At 39.2% G+C, this 26,759-nt stretch overlaps 1 protein-coding gene across 1 annotated transcript in view; it reads left to right on the forward strand.

The window, feature by feature from the left end:
• The first annotated feature begins 245 nt into the window (after window positions 1–245).
• The window catches only part of CR2 (complement C3d receptor 2), a 34,113-nt gene continuing 7,599 nt past the window's right edge, over window positions 246–26,759 (forward strand). The window contains exons 1-25 of the mRNA XM_070043671.1: window positions 246–303; window positions 6,305–6,484; window positions 7,838–7,937; window positions 8,365–8,450; window positions 9,020–9,418; window positions 11,330–11,506; window positions 11,589–11,691; window positions 12,328–12,413; window positions 13,583–13,972; window positions 15,375–15,563; window positions 15,649–15,748; window positions 15,976–16,058; window positions 16,579–16,986; window positions 17,588–17,764; window positions 17,844–17,934; window positions 18,227–18,303; window positions 19,216–19,620; window positions 20,007–20,183; window positions 20,258–20,345; window positions 20,702–20,784; window positions 21,645–22,037; window positions 23,077–23,262; window positions 24,358–24,546; window positions 25,874–25,897; window positions 26,596–26,671. Coding sequence (XP_069899772.1) covers window positions 246–303; window positions 6,305–6,484; window positions 7,838–7,937; window positions 8,365–8,450; window positions 9,020–9,418; window positions 11,330–11,506; window positions 11,589–11,691; window positions 12,328–12,413; window positions 13,583–13,972; window positions 15,375–15,563; window positions 15,649–15,748; window positions 15,976–16,058; window positions 16,579–16,986; window positions 17,588–17,764; window positions 17,844–17,934; window positions 18,227–18,303; window positions 19,216–19,620; window positions 20,007–20,183; window positions 20,258–20,345; window positions 20,702–20,784; window positions 21,645–22,037; window positions 23,077–23,262; window positions 24,358–24,546; window positions 25,874–25,897; window positions 26,596–26,671 — 4,325 coding nt within the window. The remainder of the gene's footprint in view (window positions 304–6,304; window positions 6,485–7,837; window positions 7,938–8,364; window positions 8,451–9,019; window positions 9,419–11,329; window positions 11,507–11,588; window positions 11,692–12,327; window positions 12,414–13,582; window positions 13,973–15,374; window positions 15,564–15,648; window positions 15,749–15,975; window positions 16,059–16,578; window positions 16,987–17,587; window positions 17,765–17,843; window positions 17,935–18,226; window positions 18,304–19,215; window positions 19,621–20,006; window positions 20,184–20,257; window positions 20,346–20,701; window positions 20,785–21,644; window positions 22,038–23,076; window positions 23,263–24,357; window positions 24,547–25,873; window positions 25,898–26,595; window positions 26,672–26,759) is intronic.

Genomic DNA, 26,759 nt, shown 5'->3' on the forward strand with positions numbered 1-26,759 from the left:
TGAATCAGAGTTCTTCTGCCCGCCCGCCCCCGGCCAACCCCTCGCCCGCTCTGCAGCCCTCACCGCGTGGTCCCGCCCCCAGCAGCCAGCAGGTGCGCGCCCAAGCTAGCACGTGGTGCCAGACACTACTTAAGGGCCCACCTTCCCCTGCTTGCAGCTGCCCCCTTCTCCAGCCCTGTCATCCCGGAGCTGCCGGAGGCTTGCGGGTCTCAGACGCATCCAGCCGCTGGGGCTGCAGCCTTGGCATGGGCGCCTCGGGTCCGCTCTGGGTTTTCTTGGCTTTCGCCGTGCCAGGGGTCCTCGGTGAGCTGGGAATGGGAGCACGGAGGTAGGGACGCGTCTGGGGCTGGGACGGACTCTGTGCCGCGATGCAAAGGAGACAGGCAAAAGTTAGAAGGCGGGGAAGTCTTGCATGCCTCGCTCGCTTTGGGGGACCCCGAGATCTCTTGGTCCTGAACGTCCCCGCTCGCTCCTCCTGGGCTGGGACCACTAGAATTGCAGGCTGCATCAGAGACGCACTATGTGATCTGCACTATGTGATCTGCCCAGTGTGGCTTGTGGCGTGGCGTGCCCGCTCTGTGCCCTCCGGGCTCCCCGCCCCCGGGACTCAGCAGGTGCTCAGCGCTCTGGGTCTGGAGGTCTTTGAGCTCTAACGCCCGGACACGTATCCGAAGCCTACTCGTGCTGAGTGCATGCGAATCTGTTGCATGCTCCGCTAGGCGCGGGAGTTTCTGTGCACACTGAACTCCCTCCTGCCTGGTAAAAGCAGCACAGCCTCCTGCTGCCTTCCCAGAATAAGAATAATGTCTGATCCCCAGGCGTGGGTCTAAACGACAAACATCTGGAGTTATTTAGAAAAGTTGATACGTGAATAAAAACTGCAGTTCTTTGTGTTATTTACCTTCTGTAATGGTAAGAGCTCCAGAAGGTGTCATTAAATGTTTATTATAATTTTCTTCCTTCAGACTGGCTTAATTTTAAAGAAGTATTGTAATTTTTAAAGATTGGAGTCTCTAAGTGATAAGATAGGTATAACTTTTTAATAATTTTCAGAGTACATTGGATTCCCAGTTTATTAAGAAGTTTACTGTATACAGACCTCAATACTGTGTGACTTTTGGCAAGTCATTTTGCTCCCTTGCCTCAGTTTCTTCATCGGTAAAATGAAACTAGAGATAAGCAGCCCTACCCTTACTTGGCTGCCCTGAATATCAGATGAAATTAGGCAAATGAAAGTTAGATGTTGGATGTCACTACTAGATGCCAGTAATAAGACGACTGTCTGGACCTGTTTTGATGGAGTCAGCATTTAAGCTTGACCACGCCCAGCTTGTTAAGGGACAGTGCATACGTTTGTTCTATTACAGTTCACTTTGTCTGCTTCCTGACATTCAACTTTATCCTGACCCTTAACTGAACATTTCCCCAAACCATTATCTTCATCTCTCTCTCTCCTGCATGTTAACTCTTTGAACAAACACTTTCACAGCATTCTCTAACACCTCCGTGTGTCACAGTTCCCGACCTGACTTCTTACCAGAATTCCATTCCTTTTTCTAAATTTCAGAGAGGATGCTATCAATTGAAAATAACTTCTTTTCCAGTCCTGTCAATTCATTGTACCCTACAAGGATGCCAGAGCATCCCCTTCCAGTACCAGAGCAGGACCACCCTTTCGGTCATTTAACTCCAGATGCACGAAAGATCAGGTCTACCTTTCTGTCGACTGTCACAGCTAATGTGCTTCTGTTGTTTGTCTTATTCTTACACCAATATTCTAACCATATTCATTATGATTACCTTTGTAACAACCTCCTCTCTTACAGGTAATTCTGATACCAGTCTTTAACTTTTCCAATGGTGAAAACTAAAATTTAAAAACATTTTTTTTCATTATTCCACTCCCTTGCTCAAAAATCTAAAAGGGCTTCCTACTGCCTTTGGAATTAAAAAAAAAGATCTGTCTTCAGCCTTTCAATCCTTTGGTAATTGGCTCTCACCTAAGCATGCCCCTCCTGATTCCCCACTGCTTCCTATCACAAATGCACTGCTCATCTTCTTGCCTGACTGACACCCCAAAGTCCTTTGCTCATGCTATACCCACGCCCCCTCCTGACTTTTGCATGATGGTTTGATTTACATATATTGTGGAATGATTACCATAGTAAGTTTAGTTAACATCCATCATCTCATACAGATACAATAAAAAGAAAAGAAAAATTTTCTCCTTGTGATGAGAACTCTTAGGATCTACTCTATTAACAATTTTCCTATGTATCATAAAACCATGTTAACTATAATCATCGTGTTGGACATTGCATCACTAGTATTTATTTTTCTTATAACTGGAAGTTTGAACTTTTTGACCACCTTCCTCCAATTCTCTCTCCTCCCACTCCCTGCCTCCAATAACCACAAATCTGATCTTTTTTCCAAACTTTGTCTTTTTGTTTTTAGATTCCACATAAAAGTGAGATCATACATTATATGTATGTCTCTGTGTGACTTATTTCACTATTTCACTTAGTATAATGCTTTCAAGGTCCATCCATGTGGTTGCAAGTGGTAGGATTCCCTTGTTTTCTTAATGGCTGAATGATATTCCATTGTATATATTCATCCACAACTTCTTTATCCATTCATCTATTGATGGACACCTAGGCTGTTTCCATGAGTTGGCTATGTTTCCATTTGTAAATAATGCCACTGTGAACATGGGGGTGTAGTTATCTTTTCAAGTTAGTGTTTTCATTTCCTTTGTATATATCCCCAGAAGTGGAATTGCTGGATCGTATGGTAGTTCTGTTGTTAATTTTTTGAGGAATCGTGGAGCCTTTTAAAAATACAGGTTTCTGGGTTCCATCTCACCTTCCAGAGATTCATATGTTTGGGGTGGGGGTGGCCCAGGAAGCTGAGATTTAACAAGCACTCTGGAAAATTCTGAAGCAAGTGTCTTAAAGAGCAAATTTCCTTCTCAGAGTGTTTTCATTTTTCTCCTTTTATCTATTTGCATAAGCCAATTCAAATTTCCTGTGCTCTTAAATTTCACTCTTGCCTTGACTGACTGCCTCACCTTAACCAACACTAAGAAAATAAAATCATCAAGTAGGAATTCCCTTATTTTCCAATCATCTACCTCCATCTGAGATCAGATCTTTTTCTCTCCTCTGGTTAAAACCTGTCAAGGGCTACCCATCACATTAGGACAAAATCCATGCTCCTTAACCTCAACTCCAGGCCTCTGCTTCTCTGAAGTTCTCTGTACTCCTCCCTCACTGATTCTTCTCCAGCCACACTGGCCTTCTTTCTATTCCTTAAGTGGAGTCATGTTTGTTTAGCTATGCACTAGGTGTTCCTCTCTTAAAATGCTCTTCTATGGGTCATCCCTTACCTGTCTCCTCAACATTCAGATCTCAGCTCCACTGACACTTTTCTGCGACGCTCTGACTCTTACCTGAAGCAGTCTATTCCCCAGGTCACTCTCTATCACATAACCATGTTTTATTTTCCACAGAGCACCTATCATCATATAAAACCTTCTTATTCATTTACTTGCTTGTTCCCTCACTGGTATACAAGTTCTATGAGATCAAGACCTTTATCTGTCTTTATTGCCTGATGAATCTCAGTACATGGTATTACCATCAACCAAGTCACTCAAGTCAAAAGCCTAAAAGTCATTACTGAATCCTCTCATTCCCTTAGCCCCACATTTAAGTACAACAGTCACCCATTTCTCACTGTCTCCTTGTGCTCAAGCTTCATTATTTTGGTCTAAGCTACTATAATAGCTTCCAGACTGCACTCCCTACTTCTGAAAGTAAAAGTCCAGTCCATTCTCCATCCAATTGCCAGACTATATTTTTAAAAAGTTAAATCAGGCCATGTGACTCTCTTGCTTGAGCTCTCCAGTGACTCCTACCCAGAATAAGATGGGGACATCCTCCTGTGGACTACGAAGCCCTGTGCAATCCTACCTTCTGGGCTTTTTAACTCGATTCCATTTCACTCTGATCACTAAGTTCCAGCCACACTTGCTTTCCGTTTACCCCTAAAGTATAGTAAATCCATCCCTGCTGTTAGGCTTCTGCCTAAAATGCTTTTATCCAGCACTTTACCTGTCTGGCACCTTCTTATCCTTCAGTCATAACTCAAATGTCTCCTCTTCATAAGCCTTCTTTAACCATCATAACTGAAGTCATATGCCATCCTGCCCCCTCCTTTTTCCATTGCATTACATTTTGTTACATCACCCTGTTTATTTCCTTTACCTACCATCTATTTATTTATTGGTATTTATTTATGGTCCCTCTCCCTCTATTGGAATATAAATTCCATGAATGTGAGAGCCTTGTGTCTAATGTTCACTGATGCATATTCTGTGCTTAAGACAGTATCTGGGTTCATATGCACACCCATCATTCAAAAATGATCAGATAGACAGGAAACCCAGTGTTATGTTATCTGATCATAATAATTCTCATTATCAATAATAATATTTCCTTCTACCTGCTATCTGACCTAAATTTCAGGGTTATTTTGATCATCTTGTATATTTGTTCTTCATTCATTTCAAATGGATTTCTAAGCCAGTCCAGGTAAATCCCCTTAGACACAAATAAAGAGTTAAATGTATTTCTGTTCTCTAGAAAGTCCTTTGCCTTTTAACATGGTTCAAGGGATGTGTATGTCAATGTTTTGTCACTATATTCTATTTTAGATCCAGTCATGATCTACACTGATGTTTACTCCTGATTTTAAAAAGATGTGAAGAGGGTCCAATGACTCTTAAGAAAATTAATGTTACTTAATGGTTCATAGGCTAACTTTCCCTTTTCTGATATGGAAGAGAACATGATTGCTGGAAATTCTGTCTTGTGACCTGGAATTTTGGCCATATCATTACTAATAAGAGCTGGTGTCCCCCGAGAGAGAGATGTCCCTAAGTCTCATTGAAGATAAAAATTTCCCATTGTTTCTCATCCAGAAAGTATGATTCTTATCTCCTTTCACCTTCTACTTTTTTTGCCTCAAGATCTTGGTTACTTCTCGGTCCATGTCATCACTATTGATTAAATCTTGTAAACCCAAATTGGTTTTCAGATTGTGGAAAATTATTTAGGATTGTTCTTATTCACATTGGATAATTACAGGTTAAATCATTTGATTAGGGTGAATTAGTACAAATAATGGCAGGGTCGTGAAGTTGGTCTTCATTGAGGTCAAACCCTGACTTTCCCTATAGAGTCTTGCTGTTTTGAGAAAGTATGCATTTGGAAACATTTGTAGGTGTTAATGGAGGAAACCAAAGGAGTTGAGGAAAGAAATAGGAGACCTACAGTGGGATCTTGGTCCCAACAGTAATGGCTATTCTTAGATCCTGTCCATATGACTTCTCCAACAGAAGTGTTGGGCCACAAAAAGGCTGGGTCTGGCCACAACTTTGGGAGTTCTGTGTTTACCTTTGTGTCAGTTAGTCCATGTTTGTTCTTTGACTTGCACCTGTATCAGTTTCAGATTTGTTTGAAAAAGGAGATTTATAAATTTGATATTCAAATATACCACCATTCTGGAGTTGAAACTTGAACTCTCTTTCATACCTAGAAAAATTCTTTTCCAGGTACATCCTCAAGTATCTGGGTGTTACAGTTTCTTACCCATCTCCTAGAATAAGATTTGTTTCATCTTCATCATCATCATCATAATTATTTTAAGTCACAGAGAAGTGTCTTGAAAAAACTGGCTCCTTTTATCTGGTACCCATCAGGAAGTATTAACTCTTTTGGGGGTATATTACTCTACTAGGTTAATGGAATAAAATAATAAAGAATAAAAAACAACCCTATTTTCTTCTTGCTAGGACCTAAAGGTTTAATGACTAAGATAGTAATGTTAATTCATTAAAGTAATTTTAGAGGATCATGCATGTGATGAGCTGTCAAGGTCTGATATACTTGTTTCCTGTGCTTTTCCAGAAAAGTTTTTACTTATAAGGTTTTAGTTTTTATTTATGAGGTTGTAAGAAGATAGAACAACTCCAGGGCCTTTATGGAATTTTACTAAAAAATGATTTTCTCCAGCTCTTCTTCTGAAGTCTATCCTAAAATGCCTTTGAACTCCCGAGCTTATTTCTCTTGCATTCAATATGCATTCATACCGCAATATCTTCTTTGACCCAGAAAATATTGACATCTTGGGTTTACTGTCTAAAGATCAAAGTTGTCATTGTAACTGGTGACAAAACAAGCCGAATAGAGATTTTAGTCTCTCTTAGTTTTGATATTCCTGTGGTCTTTGTCTCTAGGTCAGTGTAAGTTCCTGCCAAGGTATCCTTTTGCTAAGCCTAAAATTCAGAGTGATCAGTCTGAGTTTGCTGTTGGGACAACTTGGCAATATGAATGTCTTCCTGGGTATGTCAAGAGGTCATTCTTTATCACCTGCCTAGAAACCTCCAAGTGGTCAGATGCTCAGCCAGTCTGTAAACGTGAGTAATCAGTAATAGAAGAATCTTTGGGTCTATAGCATGTCTCTATGGGCTAACCTATTATTTTCAAGATAAAAGATGAGAAAGTTAGTAAGTAATCTCAAATGAAAAGGGCTCCTAGGTTCTCCATGTTTTCTTTTACTCCTAAGGGTATTAAGTATCAGGTATTGGGGTTAAGTCGCACAGCTGGCCAACCCTGTTTATCCTATAATCTTCATGACCTTGTTCTATGGTCTCTGTACTGTGTTACAGTTAACTTAGAAGTTAGTATACAAGGAATATTAGTTTCACCTCATATTAGTTTTCACCCAACTCAATTCAAGAAATATTTTTGAGTAACCACTGGGTATGAAGCGTTAGGCTAGATGGTGGGGCTTGGAAGAGATATAAAAATTAATCTGCTAGTCTCTGTCATTGAGGAAGTCCTATGTTATTTGTAAAGACTGATTTTTAAACAAATACTGTACTATGGTGTAATTTCTTTTATTTATAGAGATAAAATTTTATGATATCATAGAGAAGTAAATAATAAGTACTATCTAGAAGGATAGAGAAATCTAGGCATTACAGACAGAGGAAACAGCATATGCCAACGCATAAAGGTATGGAAGAATATGATGTCTCTGGAAAACAGAAAAATTCAGAGTGGTTAGAATATAAGGTGCATGATGAGGAATAGTAGTTGATTAAGTGTATTGGAGTTTAAGTGTGGTGGGCCATGCATTCTTTTCCAATAAACAATGGTAATCATTGTAAGTTTTTGAAAGTGGGGAGTGGCGTGACCACATTTGTACTTCTGAAAGATAATGTGTGCAGCAGCATAGAAGATGTGCTGGACCAATGGCGACCAGCATTAGAAAGGTAAATTTTATTACTCGATGATCCAATGAGAGATTATAGTGGTGGCAAAATAGTTGGCTTGGAGAGAGATTTCTGGAATCCAGTCATGAAAACTTGGTGATCTATTGAATTAAGGACAGGGGGTAGAGAAAATGAGTTACAGATAGGAAATGATGACTGTGAGCTTTTTTTTGTTTTAAGCCATAAGACTTGGTAGATGTTGCCATCAACTGACAGAATATAAAAAGGGGAAATAGAGATTATAAATTATGGCTGACTACAAATAATGTTTGCATCCATGCTCAGAAACATACACTACATGCATTAAACAAATAGTGTTATGGTGTTGACTGATCCTTTGGAAGACAGAAGTTTTGTAAATGCCCCAAATTTCTTTGAATAAACATAAGTAGACTACTCAGCAAGTCCAGTCAGGTTGGAATTTAATGTAAAACACAAAACATCCCCCAAATCCCAGTCCCAAATCCTGTTTTGTCTTGTTCTCCCTTATAGGTAAATCATGTGTGAGTCCTAGAGAACTCCTCCATGGCTCTGTCCTTGCACCCAGGGGTATCGTGTTTGGGTCAACAATTACATATTCTTGTGATAAAGGGTGAGTCGCCAGGAGACATCTCCAGAGTACATGGATATTAGAACACTAGTTTCAACCCGAAATCACCCATCTTCCAAAAGAGAGCTGAGTAATTGCCACCCACCCTTAACCATAGATAAGTAAAAAGAGAATCACCTCTCTGATTTGCTCCAGAGGCAACTCTTCAGGATTACCTAGTAGAGAGGATCCCTAGAAGAGAAAAAGATTTGGGCTATTCTTCTTCCAATTTTAAATCTTCAGTGTTACTGACCAGGAGGTCAAGTTTCATTTGTCTTTAGGTTGTTGAATCTTTTGTATGAGTCCTTAATCTGTCACCATTATTTGTCATATATGATATTCTATTCTTTGCCATTCTTTCAGTGGGAAAAGAACTAAGCTTTCCTAAAATGTCCAGCTGGGAGATGATCACTCATCTCTTTGTCTTTAGATATCGACTCATTGGTGACTCCTCTGCCACATGTATTATCTCAGACAATATTGTAACCTGGGATAAGGAAATGCCTTTTTGTGAATGTGAGTAGAATTTTCCCTTTATTGCACCTAGGTAATTCCTCTTGTCCCCCTCCAAAGAGAAAGTGGGCATCTACACATCAAAATAAGTACCCAGGTGGGTTACACTTGGCTTGAGTAGTTCTGAACACAGATCTGTGGTTTATCTTCTTCCATGCCCCCAATCCCATTACACATTCCTTTGCTTATTGTCTTTTGATGATACATTATCTCATAGTGAATAAGTGCTCAAATCTAAAATATGCCACAAGATTACACACTGCCAACTTTAATCCATGCAAAACGTTCGCCAACCTAGGTGCCTTTTTTTAACAGTTTATCTGTACTTTGGGGTTCAGGACTGGTGACCAGATCAGATTTTTGTGGGTTTTTATCAGGCCAGTTCTGTGTATCTTCCTACCTTGCTACTTCCCATTTAGAACCATCTTTGAGATGAGGATACAGAATTTCAATAATAGGGGTTAATTGTAGGCTAAGTGGAAGTTTGGTTTGCAAGAGTTAAGACAAAATTCCCAGAAGGTATAATATTTAAATGCCTTCTCTCTTTTCCTATGTACCCCATCCTCCCCAAGCTATTCCTTGTGAGTCACCCCCAGCCATCTCCAATGGAGGCTTTTACAGCAGCAGTAGCGAGGACTTTTACTATGGAATGGTGGTTACTTATAAGTGCCATGTTGGACAGAATGGGAAAAAGCTGTTTGACCTCGTGGGTGAAAAGTCAATATATTGCACCAGCAAAGACAATCGAATTGGCATCTGGAACAGCCCTCCCCCTCGGTGTATTCCTGTAGTCAAATGCCCAATTCCAGAAGTTGAAAATGGAATTATGGAATCTGGATTTAGACGCTCATTTTCCTTAAATGATTCTGTGATGTTTAAGTGTAAGCCCGGCTTTACCATGAAAGGCAGCAACACAGTATGGTGCCAACCAAACAGCAAATGGAACCCTCCACTGCCAAGGTGCTTCAAGGGTGAGTTGGGCTGAAACTTTGGGGACATAGAAATAAATTGAGACTTTGGGAGGAATAGATACATGGTACCTATGAGAAGAGGAGGATAAAGACAGTGTATGTAGTTGGGTATCCTGGTTAAAGAATTTAAAAGTAAACTTTGAAAGTAGTATCTAAATGTTGAAGAGTTGGGAAATTTACTATATTCTGGGACAGTGCTAGATATGCATTAATGTAGGGGAAATTAGAAGACATTTTAAAAAAATGCAGGTAGTACCAGAGCTAATGATCAGAGATTTTAATATGATTAAAATCATATGTGATTGCCAACAAACACATGAGATTGCCAACAAACACATGAAAGAATGCTCAACATCATTAATCACTAGAGAAATGCAAATAAAAACTACAATGAAATATCATCTCACACCCGTCAGAATGGCCATCATCAAGAAATCTACAAACAATAAATGCTGGAGAGGGTGTGGAGAAAAGGGAACCCTCTTGCACTGTTGGTGGGAATGTAAATTGATACAGCCACTATGGAGAACAGTATGGAGGTTCCTGAAAAAACTAAAAATAGAACTACCATACGACCCAGCATTCCCACTACTGGGCACATACCCTGAGAAAACCATAATTCAAAAAGAGTCATGTACCAAAATGTTCATTGCAGCTCTATTTACAATAGCCAGGAGACAGAAGCAACCTAAGTGTCCAACAACAGATGAATGGATAAAGAAGATGTGGCACATATATATAATGGAATATTATCCAGCCATAAAAAGAAACGAAATTGAGTTATTTGTAGTGAGGCGGATGGACATAGAGTCTATCATACAGAATGAAGTAAGTCAGAAAGAGAAAAACAAATACCATATGCTAACACATATATATGGAATCTAAAAAAAAAAAAAAGATCATGAAGAACCTAGGGGCAAGACGGGAATAAAGATGTAGACCTACTAGAGAATGGACTTGAGGATACAGGGAGGGGGAAGGGTAAGCTGGGACAAAGTGAGAGAGTGGCATGGACATATATACACTACCAAACGTAAAATAGATAGGTAGTGGGAGGCAGCCACATAGCACAGGGAGATCAGCTCAGTGCTTTGTGACCACGTAGAGGGGTGGGATAGGGAGGGTGGGAGGGAGGGAGATGCAAGAGGGAAGAGATATGGGGATATATGTATATGTATAACTGATTCACTTTGTTATAAAGCAGAAACTAACACACCATTGTAAAGCAATTATACTCCAATACAGACGTTAAAAAAATCATATGTGATTAGATTTTATTTAAATGAGGATAAAATAAACTCTCAATCCTATTGGCCAGGCCAATGGGGGAAATGGGCTGATCAGAATTTGATTCAAATTACTATAGGTATTATACATTCTCCTATTGAAAAATGTAGCCTTTATGGAATAAGGCTAGAGTTAAGATCAAGTCACTTCCCCCATTCCCCCTTTCTCCCCTACTCTTATTGAGAAGTGCCTGACTTACTAAAAACCTGGCAACATTGGGAGCGCCTCCCATAAGGCTCAGAAACTTCATCAGTGGTTTGGGAAGCAGGAAGAAAGAGGAGATTTTTGGTGGTAAAAATGCATTATAATAGTTTGATTCCCTTGGCTACAACATTAATGAGAGTATATCCATTTAAATGAAATGGGAAAATGATGAATGGGAATAATGTTTCCTGGCATAGATCAAGGTACAGAAGGAAGATAGATGCAAGGTTGATCGTGTCTAAAATATGTAACACATGTTAGCCCCACTGCACCTCACCCAAAATAGTGTCTGCCTTATACTTTGGAGAATTGACATGACCACCTTCATCCAACTCCTGCCAACCTCAAGTTGGCTTAGGTTGTAGAGAAGAAAGTTCTTATTTCAGAAATAAAAGGACTCTGGTCCTGTTCTTTTCTCAGGGTGTCTACCACCTCCACATATCTACCACGGTAATTATAACAGATTGGATGAGGAATTCTTTGCAGTTGGACAGGAAGTGTCCTACAGCTGTGAGCCTGGCTATACTCTCATTGGAACTAACCCTATGCAGTGTACCTCCTTGGGAACCTGGAGGCATCCAGCCCCCAACTGTGAAGGTGCCTAAAGGTCTATTCCATCTCAAGGAAACTTAGCTGTTTCCTGACTCTTCATGTGCCAGCCTTGTCTCTTTTTTCCTAGCGAAATCATGTGATGCCATTCCAGACCAACTTCTCAACGGTCATGTGGTAGCTCCTCCTAATCTCCAGCTTGGGGCAGAGGTTGCATTTGTTTGTGATAAGGGGTGAGTGCAAGGTGATGGGGCCTGACTTGGGGCCTATGATCCATAGCTAAGCATTGCAAAGTGTGACCTTTAAAGGTAGTTAAAATTCTTTTCTCTCCTTTTCTTTACCCTTTATGATTAAGAATTCTGTTATTAAGCAAATTCCATTGATTTTCTCCAAATGTGTATATTGTGCATGGCCAGCCAAAGCTGAGAATTATCCTTTCATCATGTGCAAAAGCAAAGTTTGGGCTCCGAAGTTAAGGCTTCTATTATGGAGTCTGAATAGATGTTGGGGGTTCAGTAAGAGGAGCTCTTTGAAGTGAGATTAGGGAACAAAGTCTTTGATGTTTTCTTTACTAGGAACTGAGGTTATGGTCTTCTAATGGTCAAGAAAATCTTGATATTTGGATGCCAAAGAGGAAAGAGAGAATTCAAGAAAAGAACAGATCATTAGGACTGTTTTCTCTGTGTTTTTAGCTGGTCTGAAGTCCTCACATAGCTTGGCTGATTCACAATCTTAGACATTTTCCTTAAGCCAGAAATGCTTATAAAAATAGAGGCCATTAATACCATATACTTGAGAGAAGTGATGAATTCCATGCAACCGAGAATTGTTTTGTTCTGGTGATGATTTGCTGCCCCTTATTGTTTAAGGTACCGGTTAAATGGCCAATCTTCTAGTCAGTGTGTCTCAGAAGGAATGAGAGTACTCTGGAATAATAAGTTTCCTGTCTGTGAACGTGAGTAGAAAGCAAAAATAATCGAGTATGGATCGTGCCTCTTGATTTTTGGTGTATTCTCATGCATTTATCAATTATAAAATCTTATCAATATGAACATATATATGCCACTTTTCTGTATGTTCTAGAATGCAGAACAAAGCTAAATTTATTCAGTTGACTACATATGGTATTGAGTATTCTATGTGTATAAGGATAAAGGCTCTCGAAAGTTACCCCTACTGAAAATGAATAACACTGATGTGCTGAAATGGTTTGGCTGTGTCTTCTTATGCCATTTCCTCATCTGATGAGCAATTCTTGGAGCTAAATGGAAATCAACCAGAAGTTTTGGAGGTTGGCAATTTTTCCTTTATTCTAAGACTCACTCAGGAAAGGTGTGCATATACCAACACAACTATAAACAATTAATATTCTTCATGCCTATTAGGACAAATAAATAAAAGGTATGAGGTCACTATTCCAAACCTCTGATCACTTCCTGTGGGTCTTTCAACTGGGACCAGCATCAAAGGATGACAAATGACTTGCAGTGAGGCTGCAGTATCTTTTGTAACGGGACAGAATGTGGTCTCACTACTTATAGCACCAGCTGTGTGTATGAAACAGGCACTGCACAATTAGTATGTTCCAGGTACTGTACTTGCCCCTTCCAGGTAGTTTTATGTCACTGGATTCTCATTACAACATTGAATTATACTAGACTAGGAAACTGAGGCTTAAAGAGGGTGAGACTTGCCTAAGGTCACACAGCTATTGAATGACTGTGGGGATTTGAAACCAGGTCTAATGAGCCCAGATTTCATTAGTCCATGTGCCTCTCCACGTGTGATTAGTATGTCATTAACATATTATTTTCATGTACTGTTTGCCTTTTGTTTCATTATTAAAGTTGATTGGACACAGAACTATTTAATAAGTTCTGTTTCATTGTTATTGTTTGGTCAAGATGGCTTATAGTCCTATATTGCTTTGTTTGCTGAGGATCAAGAGAAAGGTAAGAATTTAGGAACTTGGGGACAGGCAGGGACTATGAGTAAGAAATAAATTATACAAATTTCTAAGTCTATTTCTGAAAAAGTGACATGACCTATATTTGGACTTTTATCTAAATTTGAATCTTATTGTCATGATCAGTATGACCACATATTTTCTTTTCTACTTTGCAGGGATTTTTTGTGACCCTCCTCCTCGTATCAAAAATGGGCGGAATAGTTATCATCCTAGTCCCATAGCTGTTAACGCTGTGGTGAGGTACAGCTGCTCGAGTGCCTTCCGCCTCATTGGAGAAAGTATTCTTTTTTGTATAACTAAAGACAATGTAAATGGAATCTGGGATAAAGCTGCTCCTATCTGTGAATATTACAATAAAAATTCTATTTGCTCTGAGCCCATAGTACCAGGTGGATACAGAAATAAAATGTCTAGACCACCATACAGACATGGTGATTCTGTGACATTTACCTGTAATGCCAACTTCACCATGAAAGGAAACAAAACTGTTTGGTGCCAAGCAAATAAAACATGGGGACCAACACCACTACCAACCTGTGAGAGTGGTGAGTAGAATGAAAATAAAACTGATTCAGGAGCTTGGAGCCTCGCATTTCTGTGCAGATTAAGTTTGGTATCATTCTGAAGGAAGAACAGTGTGGATGTATGAATGGTAAGGGTGGAGGGAGGAAACAACGGAAAGGGTGAAAATTACAGTTTCCTGGCTTTTTCTTGGTTGTAGAGGGATGTAAATGTTCATTCAACAAACATCAGTAGAGCAAAGAATTTTAAACTGTAATGGAAAAATCTAACTAAACACACCTAATAATTGAATGGAATAAGTCCCACAAGGATGGGGGCCAGAGTTTGTTTGGACTGCGGGAATTGGGTTTTACAGTTTTCAACTGCATATCTGGGTTATTGTTAAAACGAGAAGAAATGTGGGCTCTAATAGCAAAAACACAATGAATAGATTTAAAATTGATCTATAAAAGCTGTTAGTATAGTCTGGCAGAAATGATGTGCTGTTCTCTTTGGCCTCTATAAATACTTTCTGAGTGATCCACTATTTTTCAAACTCATGTCCTAAGCCATAACATTTCAAATCAAGTAACTTTGAAAATAAGAACTACTGTAAGCTCTTCCTTTCCTTATTATTTGGTGTGGTTTATGTTGCTGCTGAACTCTAAATCTGAATTTCAGTTATGTAATTATGGGAACCGGCAATATTTGACAAAAATTATACCATCAAAATAAGGTATTTATTTTCTTAATAAAGAACAATATTGATAAATTCTAAATTGATTAAAGGGTCGAAAAATTATTATTAGAAAAATATGGTTCTATCTGTCTGTAAACAGATATATAATCTTGGAGGGAGGGAAGATCTGAAGATAGTCTCAAGTGGGGTGACCATGCAAAACAATTAAAGATTATAGATAGGATTAAAGATTATAAAGATTTAGATAGGCCTATATATATTGACATGGAAAGATATAGATTATTAAGCAAATAAAGCAGGGCCTAGAATAATATGTATTGAGTATACATACACACCCAAAATATGTGTATAGATATATCACATATAGGATCCAGAAACACTATATTACTAGTATCTGGCAGGATAACCCCATAAATAACAACATGCTACTTTTGGAGCAGAAAATAGGCTTAAGGGTAGAATGAGAGTATGAGTGAAAATGGACTTTTTTTTTGGTAATTGAAGTTTTTCACGCTGCAAATGTGATTCATAAAGTGTAACTAAAAATAAAAAATAATGTACTATTTGTGGTATAAAATGGATATAATTAAACCATACCTGTTTGATCTTTAAAAGACTGAGTTGAAAATTAATGACGACTGCTTAGCATAGACCATGTATCATTTATTTGGATGTATGTACTAAGTCAAAATACAGACTGTGAAGGAGCTATCTGATGACATTTTTCCTAATATGTGTGTGTAAAGATATCTCCCTGGAGTGTCCATCACTTCCCACAATCGCCAATGGGTATCACACAGGGGAGAGCGTTGATTCCTTTGCCCCGGGATTGTCTGTGACCTACAGCTGTGAACCTGGTTACTTGCTTCTTGGAGAAAAGACCATTCGCTGTTTGTCTTCGGGAGACTGGAGTGCTGTCGCTCCCACATGTAAAGGTACCCTAAATTTACAATCAATGTTAAGAATTTGGGCTACTATGTTACTTGCCACACTTTGCTCATCTCTGGCTTGTTTTCTTAGAGGCAGAGTGTAAGCCTCCAGGACCATTTCTCAATGGGCAGTTAAAGAGGCCCACAAGTCTTCGGGTTGGTGCAACTGTGAACTTTTTCTGTAGTGAAGGGTGAGTGTCTAGAGGGCCTATGAGATTTAATTCATTTGACTTATGTGTGCATGGTGTGTACTGTGAAACCTGCAGAAGGTTTCTCTGTGACGGTCGATGGGCAGCTTAAGGTTGTGAGAGATAATGCCAATAAAAGGAGTTGGTGCCCACAAATTAAGTGAATTTGGATTTTAAATAGAGGGTTTTGTTCTGCCTAATAGTTCTGAATGACCTCCCTTTGTCTCCAGGTATCGATTACAAGGTCAACCTTCTAGCCAGTGTGTAATTGTTGGACAGCGTACTTTTTGGACCAAATTTCCAGTATGTGAAGGTAGGTTAAGTGACTGTGGTTTGCAACTAGTTCCTTGGCCAGAGGTTCAACAGGACACCACATTCTCAGCTTAACTGAAAGTTTTCATGCATTTCTTACTATATAGGATCTTATAGAGCAAAGATCTCCCCCAGAGATCTTTAGATCTTTAAGGGATATGTTCTTCACTGAAACATCCTTGAATTACCTCTTTGTCCTTTGCTTACTCAAGTAAAACAGGGTTTCTAAGCTTTTCTTTCTCTGAAAACTATGTACAATTGCCAGCCAGGCCATGCACATAAAGGAGATTATATACTTGGTAAAAGAAATCAAAGGATCAGCAAAGTAGATATATTCAGGAATAAAGTTTTAAATCATACTTTCTGAATTATATTGCTATAGCCACTTTGACAGATTCATTACAGATTCCAATATTACTGTCCCTGAACCCAGGATGTGAGAGTGGCATGTAGCAACACCCAAGACATTCTTTGTTTGTAGTACAGTCGGAATCTTGTCATCTCTCTCTGTAATTTCCTAGAAATTCTTTGCCCACCACCTCCTCCTATTCTCAATGGAAGACATACGGGCAGCTCTTCAATGAATGTTCGGTATGGAAGCACAGTCACTTACACCTGTGACCGGGGCCCAGAGCAAGGAGTGAACTTCATTCTCACTGGGGAGAGAACTATCCGTTGTACCACTGATAGTCAGAAGACTGGGACCTGGAGCGGCCCTGCCCCACGCTGTGAACTTTCTGTTTCTGAGGTTCGGTGTCCACCTCCCCAGATCCTAAGAGGCCAAATATCATCCGGGCAGAAAGATCAATATTCTTATAATGACACTGTGGTATTTGCTTGCGTATTTGGCTTCACCATGAAGGGCAGCAAGGGAATCCGATGTAATGCCCAAGGCACATGGGAACCATCGGTACCAGTCTGTGAAAAGGGTGGGTATTCCAATGCTCGGAACAGGTGCCACTGATTCATCCTTCTGAAGCGTTAGAGAAGGGGTTATGGACTTCAGCAGGGCCTTTTCCAACTTCCAGTCCCCTCAATTTTACAAAATATAGTGAAGATAAATTATAAAGAAGGCTTTTTAAACACTGTCTCTCATTCATTTTGTAGGATTATCCTTGGGGGAAAAAATCATTAGGGACCACTAAGTTGCCTATTTCTTTAAAGGGGAAACAACTGGGAAAAATGTTTGTCTTAACAGTGATTTCTTAAAAGAAAAGTGATTTTGACTTCAGCAAAATAACCCTACAGATAGGTCAGAATCTCCCATTAGAAATGTACAAGATGATTCCTTGTACAACAGAGGAATTGGAGCACCCAGTGGGAATGGAAAAAAAAAAAATCTGCAGCTGCCTAAATGCAGAAAAAAAATTGACAACCACTGGTCTAAAATTACCCAAAATTGGGCTACAAGATTACTTCTGTACTGTACAACTGCCACCAGAGTGGAATTGTAGCATAAATGTCACTTTCTGTGGCTCAGTTTCTTTCTATCATTGTTTACATAAGAAAAATTCTCTGTCTTTCTTTTAGATTGTCAAGCTCCTCCTAAAATCCTCCATGGGCAAAAGGAAGATAGACACATGATTCGCTTTGACCCTGGAACATCCATAAAATATAGCTGCGACCCTGGCTATGTGCTGGTGGGAGAAGAATCCATACATTGTACCTCTGAGGGAGTGTGGATACCCACTGCCCCAACATGCAAAGGTTCCAGGCTTTGAATGTCGATGTTTTTTGGTTTTGAGATTGCCTTGAGTTGATTTCTCATCCTCCTCTCTTTTCTTAGTGGCAGAATGTGAACCTATAGGAAAGCAAGTCTTTAAAAAACCCAAGAACCAACTTATTAGACTAGATGTCAACTCTTCTTGTGATGAAGGGTGAGTGAGGACTGTCTCAGTCTGAACTAGGTCTGGTTTATCAGTTACACTGCAAGCTCTGTGTAGGAGTTTATCTCAAAGACCCCCCTGTCACGTGTTCATGGAAGTGTTGATAACTATGTTTCCATTAACGGAAACCATGCTGTGCAATGAGTGGGTCGTGCTGCTGCTGGCTACGTTTTTGTTCCTATTGATTCCTGTACCGAAAGTAATGTGTCTGCTATTGAGCCAATAGCTCTTGCTTAGGTTAGTGGTCACCAGATGGCAAAATGTCATGACTCTTTGTCCCTAGGTTCCGGCTAAGCGAGAGTGTTTATCAGCAGTGCCAAGGCACAATTCCTTGGTTTATGGAGATTCGTCTCTGTAAAGGTGAGTAGAAAAATAACAAAGGATCTTGAATAATGTGAGATCTATAAATATGAATAACAGAGAGTCTAGAATCCTGTGAGATTTCTGTTTTAGGCATGTTATGGGATTAAGAATATTAGATTCCATTCTATTCACTGTGTCAACAGTTATAGTTGCACAGTTTTGCTTTCTTTTACTTCAAAGCCTAGCAATCACTTAATTTAAATGCATTTAGTTACTGATTCTCTTTTGTGATATGGGAGAATAAGAGTAGTAAGGTCAATGAGTATGTGAGCCACCATCCTTAATTTTGGGTACACTGTAGTTTAGTGGAGAGAAAGGGAACTGGTGTGGGATCTGAAGTCAGGTTCTATTTCTGCTGCTTATTGACCGGGGGCAATTTATGTAACTTCTCTGAACTCTAGCCTCTTATCTGTAACATTAGCATCAGACTGCAGACCTCAAAGTTATTATAATTAAATGGTACTATCCCTCCTTTGCAGATGAGACAATTGCCTGTCAAAAAGTAGATGTTCAATCAACAATAAATATTCTTGGCTAGCCTGTCATATCACCACAGCAAAAAAATGTACCATCTCAAAAAAGTTTAATTCTATCCCCCGTGCCTTTTATTGACCTGCTGGTTATTAAAAAAAGAATTCTTTTCTTAATTAATAATTTGCTATCAGACTTTACTGCCTCACAATATGATATTGATCTACATCTTCACTTTTAACACATTACAAAAATCTTTCCTATGAAATCTTTTAAACTGAATTTTGTGTCATAATGAGCTTTGATAGAATGCATATCATCACATCTCACCCATATCCTTCAAGAAACCTGATAACAAAAGATTCATACCAGCCTCATTTCTCTTCTTTGGTGTTTAATACTGGAACAGAATTGTACAGTAACTTTTCATCTCTCCAGATATCACCTGCCCACCACCCCCTGTTATCTACAATGGAGTACACACAGGGAGTTCCTCAGATGTCCTATATGGTACCACAGTCACTTACACATGTAACCCCGGGCCAGAGAGAGGAGTGAAGTTCAACCTCATTGGGGAGAGCACCATCCGTTGTACAAGCAACGATCAAGAGACGGGCATCTGGAGTGGCCCCGCTCCTGTCTGTAAACTTTCCCTCCCTGCTGTTCAGTGCTCACATGTCCACATTGCAAATGGATACAAGATATCTAGCAAGGAAGCCCCATATTTCTACAATGACAGTGTGATATTCAAGTGTAATAATGGATTTACTTTGAAGGGCAGCAATCAGGTTCGTTGCAAAGCCAATAACACCTGGGATCCTGAAATACCAGTTTGTGAAAAAGGTAAAAACTCAGTGGAGAGGAAAATGAGGTATTTACTTGTTTATTCTTGTTTGTTATCTCCCACCCAAAGCTAGAGTTATGGAAAAAAGCAAGGGGGCACAGATTACTGTCCCATTTCTTCCATTCTGTAACAAAACAGTCTATGTGTGTTGTTGTATATATTCTTTATGCAAATGCTCCCTTGGATCTGGGATACAGTCAGGGTAGATAATTGAGAGGAACTTTTTTAAGGTTCCAGGTTCCTTCAAAAGAGCAGAAAGCATTCAGTAATGAATAAGAGCTTGATGATCTTTGGCTTAAAAGTTTCAGACTGTCTATTGTCAAACGTTGTATACTTAGTGTTCTTGAGTTTTTGTTGGTATTTATGTGGGAAGTTTTTTCTTTAGGCTGTCAGCCACCTTCTGAGCTCCACCATGGTCGGCATACAGGTGGAAATAGGGTCCTCTTTGTCTCTGGGATGACTGTAGACTACACCTGTGATCCTGGCTACTTGCTTGTGGGAAACAGATCCATTCACTGTATGCCTTCAGGAAATTGGAGTCCTTCTGCCCCTCGGTGTGAAGGTACTTTCAGTTCCTGAGTTGTCTTTCTCTTTTATATCAGGCATGTATAAGTAATTCCAACTTTGCTCCTCTAGAAGCACCATGCCAACCTTTGAAAGAAGGTCTTCAAGAGGTTCCAGTTGGTTCACCTGTGGTACCAGTTAATATGTCCTGCCAAGATGGGTAAGTATGATTCATTCTCAGAAAGGGTGTCCACCTTGCTTTGTGCATTAATTCTAGCCTCAGTTTGTCTTGGTGACTCCCTCTAGAGGTTCCTCGTTGTCACACTAACAGAGATTGTGAGGTTCCAAAGGCCTAAGTAGCATCTCTGACTTTTCAGTCCTTTCTTGACATGGAAATGGCTTTGCTGGGAGTAACTCTTAAGTCTAAAGTAGTTTGCTTACTTGAAGGGCCAGGAGTTTTGACTCCTTTCTGCCAAATTTCTTATTTAGAAGTGCTTCTGTATTAGTGGTTTGAGGAGGCTAGGTTTCAGAGATGTGATTTTTAGGAAGAGAAAACGTATTATAATCTCTCTCTAGGTACCGGTTGACTGGACATGCTTATCGGAAATGTCAAGATGATAGGAATAGGGTTTGGTTCCAAAAGATTCTACTTTGTAAAGGTAAGTTAAAAAAAAAGTTGTCAGTGGGTTGTAGGGGGTTAAAGAGAACAGGTCACTACAGAACTAATCTATACCTTAACAGTCGATGTGTTCTAGCTCAGTGTACATAAGAAACATGTTTTAGTGTTTGTATGGTACTAGCATTGGGAAACAAAATTGTCAAGCAGGAAATGAGTACAGTTGGCCCTCTGTATCTGCAGGTTTCATATCCATGGAGTCAGTCGACTGCAGATCAAAAATATTTTTTTTTATCCTGAAAGCTTCCAAAAGCTAAACTTGAATTTGCTATGTTCTGGCTACTATTTACCTAGCACTTACATTTTATTTACAACTATTTACACAGTGTTTACATTGTATTAGGTATTATAAGTCATCTAGAGATGATTTAAAGTATATGGGAGGTTGTGCGTAGGTTATATGCAAACACTATGCTATTTTATATAAGGGGCTTGAGCATCCTCAGAATTTGGTATTGATGGGGGATTCTGGAACCAATCCCCTGTGGATACCGAGGAATGACTGTATTTGCCATATACCTGCTAATTGCTCAAAATTTTAAAAATAACAAATATAGACTATTTCTCTATTTCATGAGAACATAGCTGTATTTATTCCTTTCTTAATACTTTACTGTATTTTCTGAACTTTTTTTGGAATGAGTATGTGTTATTCATGTAGTCAAAAATTTAATAAAGCTTTTTAAAAGAAAGCATAATCTAGCATCTAAAATTTAAATAACTTAATAGCTACATGCACTACATGCAGTTGCATAGTTTTATTATTTAGTTTTATAGTATCTGATTGAAGACTGTCCACCATGGTGTACTAGCTGAAGTAGAATTTCCTAATCTCTTCTGCAGTTATCCACTGTCAACCTCCACCAGTGATTAACAATGGGAGGCACAGGGGTGTAATGGCAGAACACTTTCTGTATGGAAATGAAGTCTCTTATGAATGTGACCAAGGATTCTATCTTCTGGGAGAGAAAAGTATACGGTGCATAAGTGATTCTAAAGGACGTGGATCTTGGCGTGGACCTCCCCCACAGTGCATAAAATCTCCTCCTGTGACTCACTGCCCTAATCCAGAAGTCACACATGGATACAAGCTGAATAAAACTCGTTCTTCATATTCCCACAATGACATAGTACATGTTGCCTGTGATCCTGGCTTCATCATGAATGGGAGTCACTTGATTAGGTGTCATACTGACAACAAATGGGTGCCAGGTGTACCAACTTGTATCAAAAAGGGTAAGATATTTTCAGGACTAAAATATGGGATGTTGCACAGAATAAAGAAAAAGGGTTTTGAACCTGCACTTGCCATGCCGCCTAAAGAAAAGCAAGTAAAAGCTAAGGCAGTCATATTATTTACAAAATACCTGCCTTGCGTTATCTTCTCAGCCCATTCTTTTTTTCCCTTTTCTTTCTAAGCTTTTTGAAAAAAGGTACATGAAAGGATAATGGTTAACTTTGAAACTGATGGAGTCTCCCAAGTTTATTATTTTTATTACTTTAGAATGGGGAAAATGCACATACCATTTTGGGCAAATGTTTGGCAGTAATATTGCTTGATAATTTGATATTTAAGGCTGTGATACCAGCCAGAAAGGGATCTTTGAGTATTCTGGAGAATGGAGCTGGCCTTAAAACTCACTGAATTGTCTTGTAATTTTAGTTATTATCGGTAGTTTTATTCCTATCAGTGGCTATCTACAACAGAGGCTGCCACCTGGCGACCAAGAACTGAGTTCAAAACTGTTTTCTTTGGCTAGCACAGTATTATTTTAAATGAAACCCATCCCCACCATCCAAGGCAAACAGTGAACCTGTGATACAGTGAGGGCCCCCTCTGCTTTCCTGCAAGGTACCATTATCTTGAATTGGGCAGTGGCTGCCATTTTTAGAAGGACAGGTGCTCTGTGACTTACCATATCTGGTGGCTTCACTTCCTGTCTCCTGTAGATATTTGAGGGTGTGACACTTGACTACAGCCTTTTTACCATTTAAAGAGAAAAGAAAAGATTACTATTCTCTGATAGACTACAATTGTGGGCTGTAACCACTGATGTTTCATTATCTTACATTTGACATTTGTCTTCAGATCATATATGATATAGGTAGGAAATGCAAATCTCTGTCCTGTACTGTTTGGTTTGGGCTAAATGAATACTTTTGGATACTGACTATTTGGCTTGTTGCCTGCCTTCTTTCTGTATCGCTATCACCCATTTGCTGGCTATGCGTTCCTCTGTAATAAATTAAAGATCTTTTTAAATTGGTGTCTAAGCTTTCTTAGGATGTCAACGTCCGTTTATGATCCCCCACGGAAATCATACCGGTGGAGACATAGCTCGATTTTCTCCCGGAATGTCAATCCTGTATAGCTGCAACCGAGGCTACCTGCTTGTAGGAGAGGCAGTCCTTCTTTGCACACATGAGGGAACCTGGAACGGACCTGTCCCTTATTGCAAAGGTGTGTTGTTTATTTGTTTTCTTATTTTTTAAATAAAATTTTTCCCAAATAGATATATTCAGTTAGGTACTTTCAACTTAAAGTAGCCAAATAAATGCATTAATTGGATCATTTAATTAAATGCATTTAATTGGATTAATTTAATTGGATTAATAGATGAAATCATCTAAATACTGCAAAATAAGAAAAGTGGCTGAGGCTCTATCTGAGCTATCACTTATGTAGTCATTTAAATATGGAAAGTTGAAGTCTTTATGTAAATCAAACAACTAAAGTACAGATTGAATTTACACTGTGGTTACAGTTATGATAAGTGTGCATTTGACAAAATACTCATAAAAAGTAAAGTTATCTTTTGAATATGTTTCCTCTAAGTGGTGATCGGATTTGGGTATATTTTTATAAAAGTTTCAGAATGTCATTTTCATTAGCAGTGCATATGAAATATGAGTAATGAATTAATACTGAATATTAGTTGAGACTTCTTACCATATGCCAGATTCTGTGCACAGCACTTTGCATGCATTATCTCATTTAATCCTCCTGAGAACCATATCAGTGATTGGTGCCATTATCCCTGTATTATAGATGAGGTCCCAGTAGAATGGAGAGATTTGTAACTTACACAAAGTCCCACAGCTAGAAAATCCTACAGTCAGGTTCAAATCCAAAATCTCACACTATTGGCCCCTACACTGGAAAGATGAAAGAAGAAATGAGGAAGCATTTACATGTAAGAAGAATTGGAGAATAAGAGTCAAAGTTGATGAAACAAAAATTCAGAAGTCTTAATGTTACCCATTCAGCCCTCATCATTTCTCTAAGAATCCATAAAATTTACTCAACATTATTGGTTTAGAAACTAAAGCACAAAGAAGGAAAGTAATCTAGTATGATTACCTGGACGTTCCTGAGGTAGATGGCTGACACTAAAAGGCTATGCCTAGGACATCATTTTGTGTTATTTCAGTGAAGTTTTACTAACTGAGAATAAACTAAATTGGTTCCATAAACCTTTCCATTAAGGGCAGTATCTACGTTCTTGGTAAAATGTCAAAATATGACTCAGCTTCAACTAGATTTCTTTAATTTCAGAGGTGAACTGTAGCTTCCCAGAGCATATAAATGGAATCCAGAGTGGTCTGGAGCCTGGAAAAATGTATCAGTATGGAGCTGTCATCACTTTAGAATGTGAAGATGGATATACCCTAGAAGGCAGTCCCCAGAGCCAGTGTCAGGAAGATCACGGATGGAACCCTCCCCTGGCTGTTTGCAAATCCCCAAGTAAGTGCAAAGGGCTTCACTGCAGCTCCTACTTGTTTCACTGGAAAGAAGAGAGTGAGCAGTATCCCTCAATGTTAGGGACTCCTGGGTTTTAAATTGACATAGGTCTGTGACCAGTGGTATAGTAACAGACGAATTTGAAGTCGGTGGTCTATTGTAGTAAAAGTGAGACTTTCTAAGAATGGGAGAAGGAAAGAAAGAAAATAAAGAGAGAAGAGCACTAACTTAAAAGGTGCAAAACTAACAACCTTATAGAGTTGTCCTTTGGTATCCTCAGGGGGATTGGTTCCAGGACCCCCTTGGATACCAAAATCTGCAGATGCTCAAGTCCCTTATATAAAATGGCATAATACTTGCATATAACCTGTGCATATCCTCCCATATACTTTAAATCATTTCTAGATTACTTATTATACCTAAAACAATGTAAATGGTTGCTGGGCTCGCAGTGTGAGTTTTGCTTTTTGGAACTTTCTGAAATTTTTTGCTTTTTTGAATATTTTTGATCTGTGGTTGTTGAATCCACAGATATAGACTGTATTTTGAAAGGAGTTGCTGCTGAGACTTCTGTTATTGCTGAATCTTGATTTATAAGTGCTTAGCAATATGACAGGGGCCTCCAAAAATATGTTAACCAACCTGTTGTAACAGTTAATGTTTGCATTCTGACCTGAGAAATCCCTGATTATAAAGCTGATTTTATTGTTTTTTTGCATGGATGAACTACCCCAACTTAATTAAGGTGGAAAAAAAATGTAAAGGCGAAGGGAGTTGTTACATAAGAAATGAAGAAAAAGTGGGTAGGGACTTCCCTGGTGGCACAGTGGTTAAGAATCCGCCTGCCAATGCAGGGGACACAGGTTCGAACCCTGGTCCGGGAAGATCCCACACACCACGGAGCAACTATGCCCGTGCGCCACAACTACTGAGCCTGTGTTATGGAGCCCACGAGCCACAACTACTGAAGCCCGCGTGTGCCACAGCTACTGAAGCCCATGCGCCTAGAGCCCATGCTCTGCAACAAGAGAAGCCACTGCAATGAGAAACCCACACACCACAACAAAGAGTAGTCCCCTCTCGCCGCAGCTAGCGAAAACCTGCATGCAGCAACAAAGACCCAATGCAGCCCTAAATAAATAAATAAATACATTTATTAAAAAAAAAAAAAAAGAAAGAGTGGGTATAATTCAGGGTTCCAATATCTCTTTTTAAGTAGACTTAGAGAGGAGGGGGCTGAGATTAATTTCTGGGACATTACCATGGGACTTTGAGATATGTGGAACCATGCAACTAGACTAATATTTTCATGATTTTGTATTCTCCTTAGGCTCACTTGTTCCTCTTATTTGTGGTAAGTTTTCTTAAATACTTGAAGAAAACTTCTAATGGTGATTTATAAAAATGTATGTAAAATGTGAGGCCCTATATCCTGACTGCTAATTTTTTTTTTCACTTTAACTCATAAGAAGTTATCTTTCTTTTAGTGTTCTAAGTATCTTTTAATGTGCACTTCACATCACAAACTGTCACTTTTGGATAGCATGGAATAAATGACTTGAACAGCTATTCCCAGTTTTTAAATTGAAAGTTAAAGTTTACCAAAAATTTAGTTTAACTCTTGATCTTTTGCATGATTTGGTTACTATCAAAATAGGCTGGCTTATTCTGCAGTAACAAAATATATTTCACAACCGAGAGTTAAATGTTGCTATGCAAAGTCATGGGATCCTGGTGTCCTGAGCTCCTAATTTCACCCCAGTGACAAGAATATTACTGATAAAACTGAAAAGAACAGAAAAGCTCAACAGAAACTTGACTGGAGCCCTGTGGTCAAATGGTTGGTCCTTTAGATTAAATATGGACTGGATTGAATCCAAAACTTTAGGCCCACATACGATGATCTAGGAATTCAGTATTTATATGGCTGAAGAAGAACAAGTAGAAAAGTCACGTAACATTTTCCCCACCACTAGGAATAGGCCCCACAGTCACTTCAAAACAAGGTAGGTCACATTTTTCTAGCATTTGATACTCTGATTTGTTTTCTAGGTTTTTCGGCAGGGGTAGTCACTCTTTTCTGCTTGGGTGCTATCACCTTACGCATGATATTAAAACACAGAGAACGGTAAGTTCAACGCATGCTTGATCAAAACGCACAAAAGATTTTGACTTCTTGCCTGAAACTAAACACAGAAGGACAAGTTAAATGAAAT

The sequence above is a fragment of the Globicephala melas genome, chromosome 1, assembly GCF_963455315.2.
Source record: "Globicephala melas chromosome 1, mGloMel1.2, whole genome shotgun sequence".
NCBI classification, from domain to species: Eukaryota; Metazoa; Chordata; class Mammalia; order Artiodactyla; family Delphinidae; genus Globicephala; species Globicephala melas.